Raw genomic sequence first — 16,055 nt, 5'->3', positions numbered from 1 at the left:
TCACTGAGAGATTTTACCTCCAAGGATTTAAGAAGGGGCACAGACTCAATAAATAATTCATACGTCTTCCTCTTCTTTGCGTTGTTTTTCAGTATAATTCTTCTGAACGTCACTCGATCCTGCAAAAACAGCACAGAGAAATTCATTATTCCTCTTCACTGAAATGCTCCCTGTTTGAAGAACTGACAAACATGAACCAGTATTTACAGCAAATGCCAGGGCTGGGAAAGCAGCTGCCGAAGTGCTACCACATCCACCACAACGCTGACTACAACAGCTCCTGTTAAGAGCACTTCTGGCAATAACAAATTAAAAAATAGGGAGCTGCAAGACCTGGTCCTTCTCAGACAACCACTTAGGGATTCAATTTTTATTCTATCATATACAGTTTTTCTGGGTTGAGTTTTGGGGTTTTGTTTGCCTGTTTGCTAATATATATATCATGCTTCTGCATCAAATGAAGAAGTTTCGCTCTTCCTGCTGAAGCCAGTGAAAACTGGCATTTCCAGCACTTGTTAAGGCAACTGCAGAACTAAGTCTGATTGGATTCTTCTCTACTTGAGTCACAGATTTCCAGCGTTGAAGCTTTATACTGCTCTCAGCTCAGGAACAGCGTATCAAACGCCAAGGGGGCAAAATCCCCCCGGCCCCGGCGGCGCTGCGCCCCGCGGCCACAGGGCGGCGCTGCGGGGCCGGCGGCTCCGCCAACACCGAGCGGAGCGGAGCGGAGCGGGAGCGCGGCCCGAGCGGCACCGGCACCGCGCGGAACCGGGCACCGCAGGGCACCGCAGGGCACCGCAGGGCACCGCAGGGCACCGCAGGGCACCGCAGGGCACCGCAGGGCACCGCAGGGCACCGGGCTCCTCTCAGCGTCTGCCCCGCCGGGATCCGCCAACAGAGCCACAGCTGCAGGTCACCGTGCGCAGCTGGGACCGTAAATGTAAAAAACCAAAAAAAGTCTGAGGACAGGAGCAGAAATTTAGTCAGGAAAATGGTACCAAAAAAACCCCCAAAAAACCCAAAACAAACCCCCCCTCCCCCCCCAAAAGTCCCAAACCAAACAAACAAACAAAAAAAAAACCACAAAAAAAAAAAAAAAAAACCAAACCAAAAAACAAAACAAAGAAAACAAACCACCCCAGAAACATCCTGAGAGACATCCATTCCTCCAGTTCCCAAAACCATCAGCTGGTACCAAAGCAGCAGCATTTTGAGGTGAAGAGGTATTTTCAAGTAAGTGGACATCTTTAAAGGATGCAGGCTGCAAATAATTATTTAGGTATTTGTATAATAAGGACTAATAGAGGTGATATAAGTATACTATATATTATATTATAAGTATATAATTATATACTTATATATATTATATACTATATATTATAATGAGGATTATAATAGAGGTGATACCAGTGGAACATTAAAGTTGAAGGATACGGAAGATGAAAAGCAGGATGGTATTACTGTTATCCAAAGTAGAAAAACAGATAATAAAGCATAAGGGATTTTCTGTTTTTAAAGGAATTCTTCAGTGGTAAAAGTGTCTTCAAATGTTTGAGTCTGGAGAAGCAGAAAGAGGCAGAAACTGTGGGGGGATTGTAAAAGCATAAAAAAATCAGAATTCACCTGCTTGAGAGTATCAGGGAGGGAGGAGAAGCAGCAGTATTTGAACAAAAAAAAGCTGAGCTCTGAAGGCAGCGTGTGTGACCATGAGGTTTCCCCCAGACACATTCAGCAGCAAAGGCTGAGGACATTTCCCTCCTCCAGAAGGGACCCACTGTGGTAACTGCTTTGTGCCTGAGCCTTCCAGATTTCTGTTGGCCTAAGCCTGCAATGCAGCAGGAGTAATCCACACTTCCCAAAAGGCAGATAACCAAGAGCTTAAGCAATGACTTCTGCATACTAATAAAAATATGTTTAAATTACATCAGGGACAAAACAGTACAATAAAACACGGCAACAAACAGAGTAACTGGAAGAAGTAACTGAAGTTTGAGATAAAAATGCAACCTTAGTTAATAAAATGTTACAGAACAGATGATTAGCAAGAGATCCCTGTTCATCTACACCTTGTTAATTAATTGAATATAATCACAGAAAAACTAAATCCAAAATTAACCCAATTTGTGCAGTTCTTTTCAAAGGCAAACTGGAACAAAGAATTATCTTCTCATTTTCTTCCTTTTATGAATGAGCTCAGTTTGTAGCTAGCTGCTTTGTTCTGTCTTCGTTCAGAAATGAGATTCTGACATTACTCCCTGGTTGATTTACCAAACTCTTTTCTTTCACATCACAAATAAAAGGGAAATCGGATCTCGCAGCAAGGCAGGGATGGCAGGAACAGCCACGTGCAGCAGCAGCTTATCAGCCCCACAATCAAGGTCACAACAGCGGCCAGCCCCCAGCGAGGAGCCCGGGGCTCACAACACTTGTGGCTTCAAAGCTCTGCTGATCGCACAATCCACTTATTATGCCAACCCTCAGAGATGAGTAAGAGAGCACTGGGAAAATAACCCCATCCAAATAGTGCAGAGAAAAGAACTAAAAAAGGAAACTAATGGCTGCAGCTTCACATTCAGCACTGCCGGGCTAGAGACAAAGCAACACCATCATTTAGCTCGAATCGCATAGGTCATGCTGACCTGAGAACTTCTTCCAAGGTAACAGAACCCAGTTTATTGTGAAGGAAAACAAAGCTTTGGGCAGTTTTCTGACCTCTTTAAATTACAAACATCCTCAAGAAGATATTTAACACATTCCCATTCCCCTAAGAGACAAAATGGTAGGAAGGTGAGTTGAAAATAAAGAACATAATTTAGATATGGTGCTTTAATGGCTCCACTGTCCTCTGCAGGATGAAAACAAAACCAGGAGGTTTTTCTTCCCCCCTAACAAAAGCCCCAATTACAGTAAAAGCAAAACTATAAAGGGACAGATAGAACTAGTGATATAGTTTTTATAGACAAGTTGTTCCAGAAAGTCAGCCAAAAAGATTTGCACAATGGATCTGTCAAGCCAGGAGATGAGATAGAAGGTCCTGATAAAATACCTCTGAGCAGAGGAGCCAGATCAAGAGGAGCTCTGGACACGGTGAGGTACTGCTTAAAATATCATGACATGAGAGCAACTTCATTTTCTTACCAGTCCCCAAAGGGCTCCTTCTGTTGTGGCAACAATGGTGGCAGCTCTAGGAGTGTTGTACATCAATGCCAGCTCCCCAAAACTGCCGTGGTTATCGTAGCGGCCCACACAGCGAGACTGGTTGTCTTTTGCTACAACAATATCATACAACCCTCTGGAAAACAACAGAACAAACACTTTTTATTAGACAACATCCCAGTACAAACCTTGAGAACAGCTTTTTGCTGTTATACAAATAGTCCTTTTATTGCTGTGTGAAATGGAACTTTTTGAGCTTTCCAACTCAACTGCCTAATTCTCAGCTGCTTCTATTTTCACAATAATTGTCTCCTACTAAAGCATTTCACTCCTGATAGACATGGGCAGGATCTACTTGGTTTCCTCTGCACAATATTTTGTGTTCTGTCAATATTTTGTCTCCTGAACAATACACTGTTCTGGGCAGGGTGAGAAGCATTTTCATTATCTTTAACAGTGACATTTCACAGCATGTGTGTTACCCAGTGAGGCCTCCAGAGTGACTCAGATCCATCTCTACCCATTTTCCCAGCACCAGCATTGCTGCAGGACCTTTGGGACACGCTCAATCCAACTGCTCACCTGCTGCTATGGGTTTGTCTCAACTCCAGCTTCAGGGTATGTGTATATCATAACCCCAAGATGCTCTAAACCCACTGATACCTAGGCAAGATCTCCGAACAGAAAATGGTAAATGGTATTATAAAATACCAAAAATGGTATTATATATCTCACAACATCACTAGGCACATAAGGAAAAAAGAAAATGAATGACCAGAAATGGTCACTTCCTCAGTAGGTGAGGAAGGAAGGCACATGAGACTGCACAACAACCCTACCAGACACCTTATACTCTACTGCTTACTCACACCTAGGAGAGCAAGAAACCAGCAGCATACTATAAGTAAACCAGAAAAGGATTAGTGTTGATGGAAAGTGTCACTAATTCTTTAATGTCTGATATCTATTTAATGATTCTCTGAGAGGCACCAGAGGCAACAATCTTCAGAGTTTTGGTTTTTTTTTTGATCTGGAAGAGCCAGATGCGGACACCTTAAGCAAAAGCAACAACTTCTTCCATCCTTCAGCCTGAAAGTGACTTACTAGTGCCATTTACTTCCAAATAACTATAGCCACATAACAACCGTCAGTCAAGCATTCAGCTGTCTTTGGCCCAAGGACTAATCTGGTGATGCAACACTGGGTGACCTTGGCTCAGCTTTATTGAGAAAACTGTTGCTGAGCTGTGAGAGAGTCCATGAACTAAAGCCCTGCAAGATAAGAAGAATAAAAACAGACCCAAGTGTAATTGTTGAGATGGTAATCGTTACGAGCCCAAGGACTCAAGTGAAAAGTACTGACATGAAAAAATATAAAACTCTCAGGCAGAAAAAAAAAGCAGAAGAAGAGGGCAGCTCAGCAAGATTGTGGATCAGTGTGTGCCAAGAGGCAACAGAGGCTGCCCCTCCTGAGTAATGACTGATCAATCAGCACAGACCCTGCAGGTGCCTCCTCAGCAGCAATGAGTGTCCCATGTTCAGCCATGCAATAAATAAACCCCTCTGAGCTGTCCCCTCCTTGCACAGGGCACTGAACTCCTGCTGCACCCTCAGGCTGTGCCTCCCCTGCCTGCTGCCCCTCCGCGCATGGTGAAAGACACTCAGACACCTGGTGAGGAAGTACTGCAAGCAGAAGGCTTTAGGAAAGAAATGCCTGTGCCAGAACACAAAGTCACTGCTGATTTAGACAGAAAGAAACTAATCCTCAGGAATATTTAGGCATTAATTACTTGGGAGTAACAAGACATGCCTACTCATGGAAGAGCTGGAGTCCTCCAAACTTGCACTTGCACACAAGTGGAAACATTGTGGTTCTCAGTAAGGACCAGGACTCTGCTATCCTTTTGCATGAAAAATTAAGTGTGTGGGAGGTGGAAGAAGACTGGAAAGGGAGAAAGGACTGGAAATTCCTAACTGCAGCAGTTGTTCCTAATAACCAAATAGCCAACAAAAGAGTTGCAGCTGAGTTACTGCTCACAGCAAAGGCTGCCATGGTGTCATTGGACAACACCAATTTAATCTCCTTCACTGTACAACCTTTCTGTCACATACTTTTAACTTGGGAATAAAGCAAAACAAAAACCTAAAAGCCTGAAAACTTACAATACAACTATCTGTTGACAGAAAAAACCTGTTGTGGAGTAACACTGCATCAGTAGAACAGAGACCACAAAAGCATTTACCTGCGTATCTAAGTTAACGTTCCATTTCACTTCTTCATTTTAGGTTAAAACTCATAGCAGAGAGCTTTTAATAACCAGCAGGGTAAGAGCCTTGCACAGAAACAAATCAAGATAGGCTGATGCTATCTAACATTTCTGAGAGGCTCCCAAACCAAGTTTAAGGTTCCTCAAAATCAGGAACCACTGCTCTGCAGAGATCTCATCTCTGCAAGGCTGGTGGCTCTGGCTCCCACAAGCTCTGATCTGCAGTACCTTGCTCTTATCTGTAACAGCCTGATCTCTCTGGTACATGTGCCAGGAGAAGGAACTCAGCCTGCCAAGCCAAAGACATGGGACTGGATGGAGGGAGAGCAGTTGAGGAAGACAACAGAGTGCAGAAATGGGGCACTAATGGGGTGGTATAGCAGAGGACAGGGAATGGTTGGAATATGTTTGATGCAGCCTTATGTTTTGCAATTTCATTAACCAGAAAGGGGAATGTCCTTAAAATGAACAAGAAGCATTTCAAACAAACAATTTCTAACCTAGAAATTCTTTTGCAATTCAAAAGGCAACAACCTGTCTTGAAGAACTGCTTTGAAAGCATTTCATACAATATTAATGGTGCCATTATTTCAGTGATAAAAAAGATAACAGTGCACCAAAAAAGCAGTTTGCTAAGATCATGTTCCAACAGACATTCATAAATCACTCAGTAATATTCTGTTAAACATTACAGTTTTGCAGAAGGAAATAAATCCATGCTCTTAATTACTCTTTGGATATGGTCATTCAAAGTAACATTAGCCAGATTGTTTTCCAAAAGGGTAAAAGATACGTAAAATGTCCATGCACACATGTATGTATTATATGCCTGTTACACATATATGTGATCCCCAAAATTATGATGAGACTTTGCTTGATGGAAGAAATTCCAAAATGGCACCTTAAACTCTGCAAATACAATCAACAGAGGCAGAGCACTCCCATCTCTCTCTGAAGTCAGTCATCAAAACTAATTGAATAAAGTCCAGGTTTTTCCACGGTAGCCACTACCATAGATTTTTATTTCCTATATTCTCCTTCCTAAAAACAATGTCCTATCCCTTCCCCTTACCACAGAGCTACTCCTGCTGCTTTTCCCCCTCCTTCAGAAAAAAATTTAACCTGGTCTAGAGACAACATGTAATATGGTTGGTTTCAAGCTGTGCTTATGCTGATAGGCACAAAACCTAAACTGAACAAATAATTTCTCTTCAGAAACTGTCCCGTAGTAAACATTCCCTGCCATTTCTAAGAAACTGAAAAAAATAAACATCCTCTACATTTCACAGGCACAGCTGCTCACCGCTCAACGACATAGAAGTTGTCTCCATCATCCCCTTGGTCAATCACATGTTCCTGAGGTTTCACCTTCCTCTCAAACATGGCATCAAGGACCTGAGACAGCTGCTCCTAAAAAAAACAAGCAGGAGTGGGGGGGAAAATCAACTATCAGAAAACACACCTTAGTGTTACTGCTGTGTGGGAAATGGATTTATAGAAAATTCTTAAAGGTCAACTTAAAGTCCAACACTGCTGGACAAGGATGAGCTCATTTCATTTGGTCTGGATAGTGAACTGGAACTTTTGTACACTTTACTGTACAAAAATACAAGTAATACTGATGTTACATGTTCATTTCCACTAGCAGCTCACTCCTTTCCAGCTTATTAATATAAGTTCAATAATGCAGACAACCAGACACAGGCACAGAAGAGCAATTATCTGAAATTTATGTCCAAATGGCTGAATTTTCACATTTCACTGCCAAAGCATACACCTACCTTTGGTATAATCTGACACAGCTTCACTGCAATGGACACACATCAATTCATATCAACAGTACATGTACTTCATTCATTTTACAGAAATGGCACCATGATCTAGTCTATTCACCTATCTCTATTAATTAGTAAATTATCTGTACTGTCATCATCTAAGAGCCCCACTCATGATCAGGACTATACTGAACAAGACTCTCACAGACCTATTTCCCTAGACAGTCTGTTGTCTTAGAGCAGCTGCAATTCTAGCCCCAGATGAGACAGGACAGGTACAGATGTGGAGCCCACACAGAAAATAGAATAATGCTGGTCTGCACAGCAGGCTCCAGCTGGATTTCCCTGTTGAGCCATGACTAAACTTCCTTTTTTTTCAAGCAGCACAGCCAGGGAAACTGTGAAAGCCAAGAAAGATGACACCATATAAATGCCTTGATCCTGACCTGCTTTACCATCTTTGCTATTCCCAAGCCCATAAACAATATACTTTCACTGCATTTTCAATGACCAGATGTTCAAAGTTGAAGATGTAGATCACAGCTGAGTTTCTAAAAATACTCTTCATCAACACACAAGCCAGTCTTCATGCTGCTGATACACTTGAAATATTTACTGCCCTCCTGAAGTTGGGAATTATCACTGCAGCATCTCTTGGCACCACTACACTGAAAATATTCCTTGTCTTTTAAACAGAATCCTATTTTCTTGTCTTTAAAAACTGTGTCTGGACTTTTAGATCATATTAACTGTACATAACAAAAAATAAACTCCATTTAAGATTTCCTTGAAATGCTATTACCTGATCTAGGTTTTTGAAGAGCAGGATATCTTTACATGCTTCCTGCAGCCTGCATCGCTGTTCATCAGTTTTTGGATGAACTACCTTTAAAACAAAGTAGAACAGAACAGTCATGACAACAAGGAAATATGATTACAGACTAAACCTTCAGCATGAAAAAGCAGAGCACAATTTAAGTGTCAAAAGTATACAGTCCTTTTTGTTTGCATAAACAGTATTTGTATATAAACATACAAGGCAAGACAGAATGAAAGACACATAAGAAAAATACTATGTTGGCAATTAACATATGAAAAATAACAGTGAAGAAAGACAAGAAAGAAGAGGATGCCTTTTCCATTCCATTCCCTTTCCTTCTAACACAGCCACAGTCAAAGGTTGAACATATCAAACAGAGGAAGAAGTGAACAGTTTTCTTCCTGAACTCTGGCTATATTAGTCCCAGTGTAACTACTGCTGGCACACAGGCAGTTTGTATCCTATATGATACACCCATCCAATAGGAAGTTATTGAATAAGCATTGCTTTCTTCTAACAAAATTACTTAAATAAAAGCTTTGTTGTTTGAGGTATTTTGTTACTTCCTTCCATTTATAAACATCAGGTTAAAGGAACCAATATCCACTGTATCATGAAAATGTTTATATATGTGCTTGTTGGGGGTTAATAATGAAAATATATTAAAAAAATTAATTACCTGACATGCACCACATTAACATTTCTTATTTCTGGAATAACAAGGATTCCAAAAACCAGTTATATCAGTAGGCATTTCTAAAAAGTTCTTTTCCAAAGTTAAATAGGTCTCAGATCCTTGCTTTAAAAAAAAACAGAATATTGAATCATCAGCCAAGAAAACTAAGACTTTTGATGGAATAAATGTGTCCAAGTTTACAAACATTTGAATAACCTGACACACTCACAGTCATTTTTTCTTTTTATAGCACATAAAAATTATTTATGAAGTATATTTATTAAGTATCTTTTCTTTTTTAAGAGAAATTACATTAGACTTAGATTTTCATTGCAGAAGTGTAAGCATCCTTGCAATGGAATCTGGAAAGGAACACCAGAAGTCCAGGGAGAAAACACTGATTCTCACCAAGCAGGCTACAAGATTTGCTCACACAAACCCACCTCTGAAGAAATACCATTACAGTATCTGGATTTGCAATTCCTAGAAATTCCCAACTTTCAAGAACAAGAGAAAAAACAGGCGTCCACAGACCTAAAATATTTCAACCAAGCATTTCTCCTACCCAGGCAGAACTGCTCTGACAAGACAGTAAAAAGCATGTGAGGAATTTTAAGCACCCATGAAGAAACAGCTGTGGTAAAGCTTAACTAATTCTTCTTAACAGCATCCATGATCTAGGAATTGCCTCAACCAGCCTTTAAGAGAATTAAGAAAGGAAAATAGCAAAAATTTTAAAGATGTTAGAGTTAAGCACAGCTCTCAAGGCCTTTGAAGTAAAATTGTATTAAAGCTGTAGTGACTAAAAAAGTCCATGAGACAAAGTGGCTCTGAATTTCAAAGCTATGTCACTTTGCCAGTGTCACCACACCACACTCAGCATGAAAAGCACAGCTGGTAAGAAAAGGCAATGTACATCTGCCTGTCAGTCTGGAGAGAGACCCATGAATGCAGTGATTCCCTCACTCTCACCCTTTGTTCTGTATCTTCTTCCTCTTCATCTGGATTGAAAGCTTCAGCACAAACTTGGAAGAAAAAGAGAGAGGAGATAAGTAAAAAGAAGTAATTACATGAGAACAGCAAACAAATCAGTTTAAATACTTTTCTTCTATTTTCCTACAGGAAAAACAGAATCACTTTTCATTTTGTCATTATAATGTCAGAGGCTCAAACCCTGTCTGCTCTCTGAGTAGGCACAGCATGGCTGTTCTCAGACTCTCATGTAAAAATTCTGTGACTTACTAAATAATCTTGCCTAGCTAGTACTCAAGCATGGACACAGATTTCCTTTCAACTGGTATCAAAGCATTACAATCTTCATTCAGATTCATTTACAAGCATCTTCTCTAAAATGCAGGGGGAAAATACTGCTGCTCCACTGCTTTGTTCTTTGCAGTGCCATGTACAGAGCAAAACACTGAGAAAAAGGAGCACAAGGAAGGATGAGGCACTCACTCCACCTCAGCTCTGACTGGCAAGTGAGTATCTATATTTTGGGAGGTTTTTTGATACAGAGAAATCATGTTTTCACAGAAATTAGCCTGGGAACTTAACCATCAGCTTCACCATAGTACAGTCTAGGGAAAAACAGTATTTAATCCCATCCCCCACAGGTTCCTCTATCTTACTACATTTTAACCAAATTATTGTCAACTGAAGATACAAAAACAACTCTAAAATTTACAGAGTGATTTAAAAGGATGAGAACAGTTGTGGAAAACCACACACTATAGAGCACTGGGACAAGGCTCTGCCAAACATGTCATTATACCTACAGGATCAACTGAAAGAGAGGCAATAATGCAGAGCTGCTGAAATTTCAAACCCCTTTTGTTCAGTTTTAATTCTTCAGAAAAGGCTTATCTTCAGTTATCTTAGCATTTACACACAGTCTTACAATACTGAACACAGACACCTTGGCTACCAAAAGCCCACAGCACTAGCTCAGATTTTCTTATTAATTCATAGATATTTACAGTTCCTGCATGTCAAAGTGATCTGCACATTCTAAGCACCTGTACTGACAGTCAAGGAAAGTGAGAGTCAGTCCTGTTTTCATCTAGCTGTGCTCTTACTTTAATAAGGGTGGTCTCACTTCTGAGGTTATACATTACTTATAAAATTTTACAAGGAAACATAGACAAGCATTTTCCTTTGTATTTTATCCAGCATCCTGACAATAGTGAAGACTTGGCAGAATGCCCAGAAGCTCACTGCAATGACATCTAACTGCTGAATGGAGTGAGAAAGCATAAATAAAAATCAGGAATGTCTAGAATTCAGCAACTTGTAAATAATTTGAAAATGCACACATCTATTGACCCTGTCACTGTGCACTCAACAGGACAATAAAAATGCAAAACTCTAGCACAATTTACTAGGAAATATTTGTTTGGGTTTGTATGTCTTGGGTTTTTTTATTTAGTATTTTTTCTCCCTAACTAAAAGATACAAGTCTTTCCTAGGAAATTGGATTTTAATTCATTTTTTTCCTAGAGAGAACGAGGAGACTCAAATACAACAACAAACATTCCACTTCCCAAACCACAATGTAAAAATGTAATCATATAATCATCAGGCATCAGGCATTTAGGGAGTAAGTATTGCTCATACAATAAATCCATTTAACAATACAGAAACAGTTTATTGACAGTGCACCTACCACACACATGCTTTTAGTTTAACAGAGCCACCCACACTCAGGGCAGACACTCCACAAAGGATAAACAGCATTCTGCCCCAGCTGGAAAAAAGCATAGTCCATGCTAGAGTCCAAAGATGACTGGTTTATGGGAAGGTGGATGCCTACAAAGCTACAGAACTTGGACTGATAGGCTGATCCACTTAATATGCAATACAAAGGCACTAACAAAGAGAACATTATTAGCATTTTGGTGTGAAAGCTTCCTCCTCCTTCCATTTTACAGTAAAGATCAAAGTCTATTGTGAAAGCTTTGGATTTTCAAATAAGGAGCAGTAACTAAGAAGAAAGGCTCTGTAGTTTAAACAGTATGGTGAAACTGAAGATAATTAACTCTCTTCATTTTTTACAACCAGTGAATCACATAACTCCAAACTGGAGTCCAATTCTCTATTAAGCACAATATTACATACTATAAATGGTCACATATCCAGAGATCACTGTACAACTAGACCATTCTATCATTCAAATTTTAATATTGAACTGTAAATTTGATTTTATTCCCACCTCAGCTGCAGGGAAGCTATTTCTAAGAATGCTGCAGAATTCAGGAAATTTTCTTCAAGATTTCCTTGGGAAAACAAGTTTTTTTATTGCCACAGCTAAAACCAGAGTATCAGAGCAAAACCTTATCTTAAAACACACATCAAAGCAACACAGTCATCTGTAATTTCAGTATGAAATGGCTTTGGTAAAGGTTTGTAAATGTAGATTTCCCCTATTTCATCTAACCCAGTAAGGGTGAAAACAGCTCCCAAAGCCCACCAAGGATACAGACTAGGACTTAGTGCCCTTCCCTTACATATGGAAATCTCTTCTGTAATGCCCATGAATGGGCACCACAGAAATACAATCAAAACATGGCAAAATACCACTTCTTCCCATGCTGTCACATAAAATGCCTTCCCATTATACTTTCCATTCTTCAACCTCCTGCTGGGATTTCTTTTTCCATGCAGAAGAGTAGGCCAGACGTTTTGACTCCAACCTTGGGCAGCTCTGATTGACAGGACTCTATTTACTTGCAGGCAGAGCTGCAACATCTGATGTAATATTTCTGTTGTTTATGCTTTAAACAGGGGAGAGACACAAAATTCTCAATCTTAATTAACTGTGATACTCTGGAAAGCCAATAGAAAGCTTTTCAGCCTACTCATAACAACCAGCAGTATTTTCCAAATACTTTAAAATGTGACTAAAGAAAAGAAAAAGCAGCATTACATCAAACCCATTCCATGTTTTATGGTGCAGTATGTCCAATTTTTCTTTCCACTATTGTTAATTGGTAAATCACTTGGGGGAATCTGTACTGTTGAACATATGACCTGTGTGTCAGTCTTACCTGCAAAATGTTTCATGTTATCTGAGCTGCTCTGGTATTCTTCTGGCTGTAAGGACCCCTGTAACCACCCTAAACTCTGCCAACCCCTGTCAGAAATCCAGGGAATTTCAGGACTCCTGAGGTGATTCATTTGTGCATTACAGTACAGCCAGTCCTAATGAAAAAACATCTGATCTTTCATCATGACAGAGTGAAAACACCCTTGACCCACTATTTGATACATGACTGAATTCACATATTAACTATTAAAGTGTCCCAACAAAACACTCTGAGGCAAGCTTGTTCTCACAAGATTCTCCTGGAAAGTGTTGTTTTTCAGACTCATTTTAAAGGCAGTTGGAAGGGATCTCTCTCTGAAGATCATCCAGTCCAACCTACCCCTCCAAGAGGAGCTATTTGGAATTCTGGGCTACATTGGGGCTGACTGGAAACCTCCCAGGGCAAAGATGGCACATCTCTCTGCTAACCTGCTCCAGCACCCACGGGGGAAAAGGTTTTCTGAATGTGCAACCTAAAGCTCACCAGTATCTTCATATAATTTGAAGTGACTTCTGAAATCACACCTTGCCTAGCTGAGATTTTCAGCACAACTCTGCCCTAGAGCAAGTGCTAAGCAAGAATCCATCAGGGGAAGTTACACAGCAGGTGACACATCTACAGCTCTATCAGCTCACACCATGCAGACCAAGCTTCCTTCCAAATCCACCCATACATAGTTCAAATAGCTTTGGAACATAAAAAACAGTTTTCAATTTTATGAAGCTTTGAGATAAAAAGAAATTCAGGCTTTTATCCTACCATCTACATTTAGTCTCTCTTAGCTTCTGCAGCTCTCATGCTGCACCTTCTTTGGCTTTCAAGAACATCTGTTAACACTTCTGAAGGCTCAGAAATGATAGAGCTCCATGGCTGCTTTGTTATGCAGGTGACAGCATCTGAAAGCAACCGAGATCTGTGGAGCTGCAGCAATGACATCAGCAGTGGATGGGTGAGGGGGAAGGGAGGTGGGGAGAGAGGGAGAAGCAGCAAGACAAGTTTGCCAGTACAAACACCACCTTTGTTTATGCAAGTTTTAATCATTCTCAAGATAATATTGTTCTGCAAAATAAGTGTTTTGTCAAGATCAAAGTCCTTGCACTGTATAGAAATCTGTATGCAAAATAACAGTTGAGCTTTTAGCTCTGGCAAATTAATACAGCCTCCAAGAGAAATGCACACCATCCCTGTACCTGAGAGATCTCTGCTCTTTTCAAAATAACAGCCAAGAGGCTGATGCCTGAACACCTTCAAACACACACAAAAAAGGAAATTTAAGTTCTATGTTTTATGTAAGGTGAATGCATTATTAATATTTCTGTTGCTTCTGAAACAGTTAGCAAATAGATGCCCTGTCATACTCTCTTTTCAATTTTGGATCCCACCTGCAGAGTGAAATCCAATTCACTCTTCCTTACTTACAAGGATGCATCACCTCCAATTGATCCTATCAGACCCATTACTAAAAATCCACTCAGAGCAGTACATGCAGAACCACTTTTCCAGTTACTTATTCAGATGAGTAATTTTAAACTATGTTTAAGGCAGTGTTCTTTGCATTTGAGTTTGTCAAAGCTTCAAGCATTTTTTGAGGCTGTCTCTCAAGGACAGATGCATAAGCTGTTCTGGGAGCACCATGCCAGCTGGAAAGATGACCACTGCCAGTGGCTTGTCATTCCCTCTGACAGCTGAGCTGCACTTCAAAACCATGCAGTCAGATGAATTAGGAAGCTTGAACAGCACTTACACACAGGTCTTTGCTGGCACAGCTAAATGTGATTTTCCACACTTGGAAAACAACTTCAAGTTTCCTCTCGCTTCTGTTGCTGGTTAGCTCAGAACTTTTTGGTTTAGAAATTGCACTTTGTTTCTCAAGTGAAAGATCTCACCATGTCAAAGCAGACGACAGATTCGTACCTCGATCCAGCAAGTGGGAAACAGAACCTGCAACCATTTGCACCACCTGAGCCATTTTCACATTTATGACAGTTGGAAAGAAAAGCAACACTGAAACCCAAAGAACAGTTAATGTGTTCAGGAAAATCAGCCACTTCAGCCTTCAATTCACTAGTGAGAACTGGCTGAAATCAAGGGTAATTTTTTTTTTAAAACCAACGTTATTGCATCAGCCCAAAACTCAGATCTTGGGTCTTAAAAGACTGGTCTGTCACTTTATGTGCCACATGGCAATCTCCAGATGCAGGATAGCCCACAAGAATACCACCTCCTGACTTCACTCTTAATTCTCATAGAGGTATAACTGAGACATGATTTGCGATTAACCAGGACCTGAGCAAAAACCACCCCATCAACCCTTAGTCAAATACCAAAGCAGAATATTCAAACATGCAACCACTTGCATGACCATATATGTCAAATCAAGTGTCAATTTTTTTTCAGTGGAGAAATATTTAGAAATGATTCATTTCAGGGGGAAAGGAAAAGAATGGATTTTCAGTTCTTGTAACAGCTTCAAATGTCATTTAAAGTTAAAAGGAAAGTAAATCAAGTAGGTTCTTCACAGGCAGAGTTCTTCTGTGTCACAGATTAACTCCAAAGGCACTCAGACTCAGCACAGCTGTGCCAAACCAGCTCTGTCCAGTCAGGATTACAGGTTCAGGCACACTCCACGCTTGGTCCCAAAGGCTGCTCAGGCTGAAAAGCTGCACAGATGACTGTGCCAGGCAAGAAGCCTATGAGACACTGGTGGAGCCTGTAAGGCCCTAAAATCCTCCTGCACTATTTCACCTAGACCTGCAGAAAGCCACTCATGCACAACAGGTTGAAGTGTTCACCTGGCTCTACCCAAAGCATTCCTTACAGCCCAGAGTCCACCTGAAAATGCCCAGCTCTGATGTGGACATCAGCCATGCTCCTCAAGGGCCATTCCTTCAACAGAGCAGCAAAACTGAGGTCCAAGGTAGAGCTTGGAGAAATCCCACTCCAGTTCACCGTTGGATAAACACTTTTACCAAGAGAAGTGCATGATGAGTAACAGTGCTTGCTAACCTTGCCTTTAGAAATCTCTGATAACCATTTCCTCACCATGATTATGTACTTTCCAACAGCATTATCTAAATCAGACTTCTCCAGCTTGTTCTCTTTCCATCAAAACAGAAATGCAACACTTCCGGTGACAATGGCTTGTGACATTGTCACACACTCCCACCTCATACTACTCTTCAGTAACAAGTTCAGAACAGACTGCACAATCAATTATAAATTCCACCTTTTATGATAATGGGGTTTTTATTCTTCACAGGAAATCCAACTTTACATGCAC

At 40.5% G+C, this 16,055-nt stretch overlaps 1 protein-coding gene across 1 annotated transcript in view; it reads right to left on the bottom strand.

The window, feature by feature from the left end:
• Positions 1–16,055, bottom strand: part of PRKAR2A (protein kinase cAMP-dependent type II regulatory subunit alpha) — a 59,972-nt gene that overhangs the window by 9,781 nt on the left and 34,136 nt on the right. The window contains exons 3-7 of the mRNA XM_054640209.2: positions 9,666–9,718; positions 8,000–8,083; positions 6,726–6,832; positions 3,139–3,292; positions 18–119 (exon numbers count right to left, since the gene is read on the bottom strand). Coding sequence (XP_054496184.1) covers positions 18–119; positions 3,139–3,292; positions 6,726–6,832; positions 8,000–8,083; positions 9,666–9,718 — 500 coding nt within the window. The remainder of the gene's footprint in view (positions 1–17; positions 120–3,138; positions 3,293–6,725; positions 6,833–7,999; positions 8,084–9,665; positions 9,719–16,055) is intronic.

The sequence above is a fragment of the Agelaius phoeniceus genome, chromosome 11 (assembly GCF_051311805.1).
Source record: "Agelaius phoeniceus isolate bAgePho1 chromosome 11, bAgePho1.hap1, whole genome shotgun sequence".
NCBI classification, from domain to species: domain Eukaryota; kingdom Metazoa; phylum Chordata; class Aves; order Passeriformes; family Icteridae; genus Agelaius; species Agelaius phoeniceus.
The sequence above is the reverse complement of the archived record's forward strand: the minus strand, read 5'-3'. Positions and strand labels throughout refer to the sequence as shown.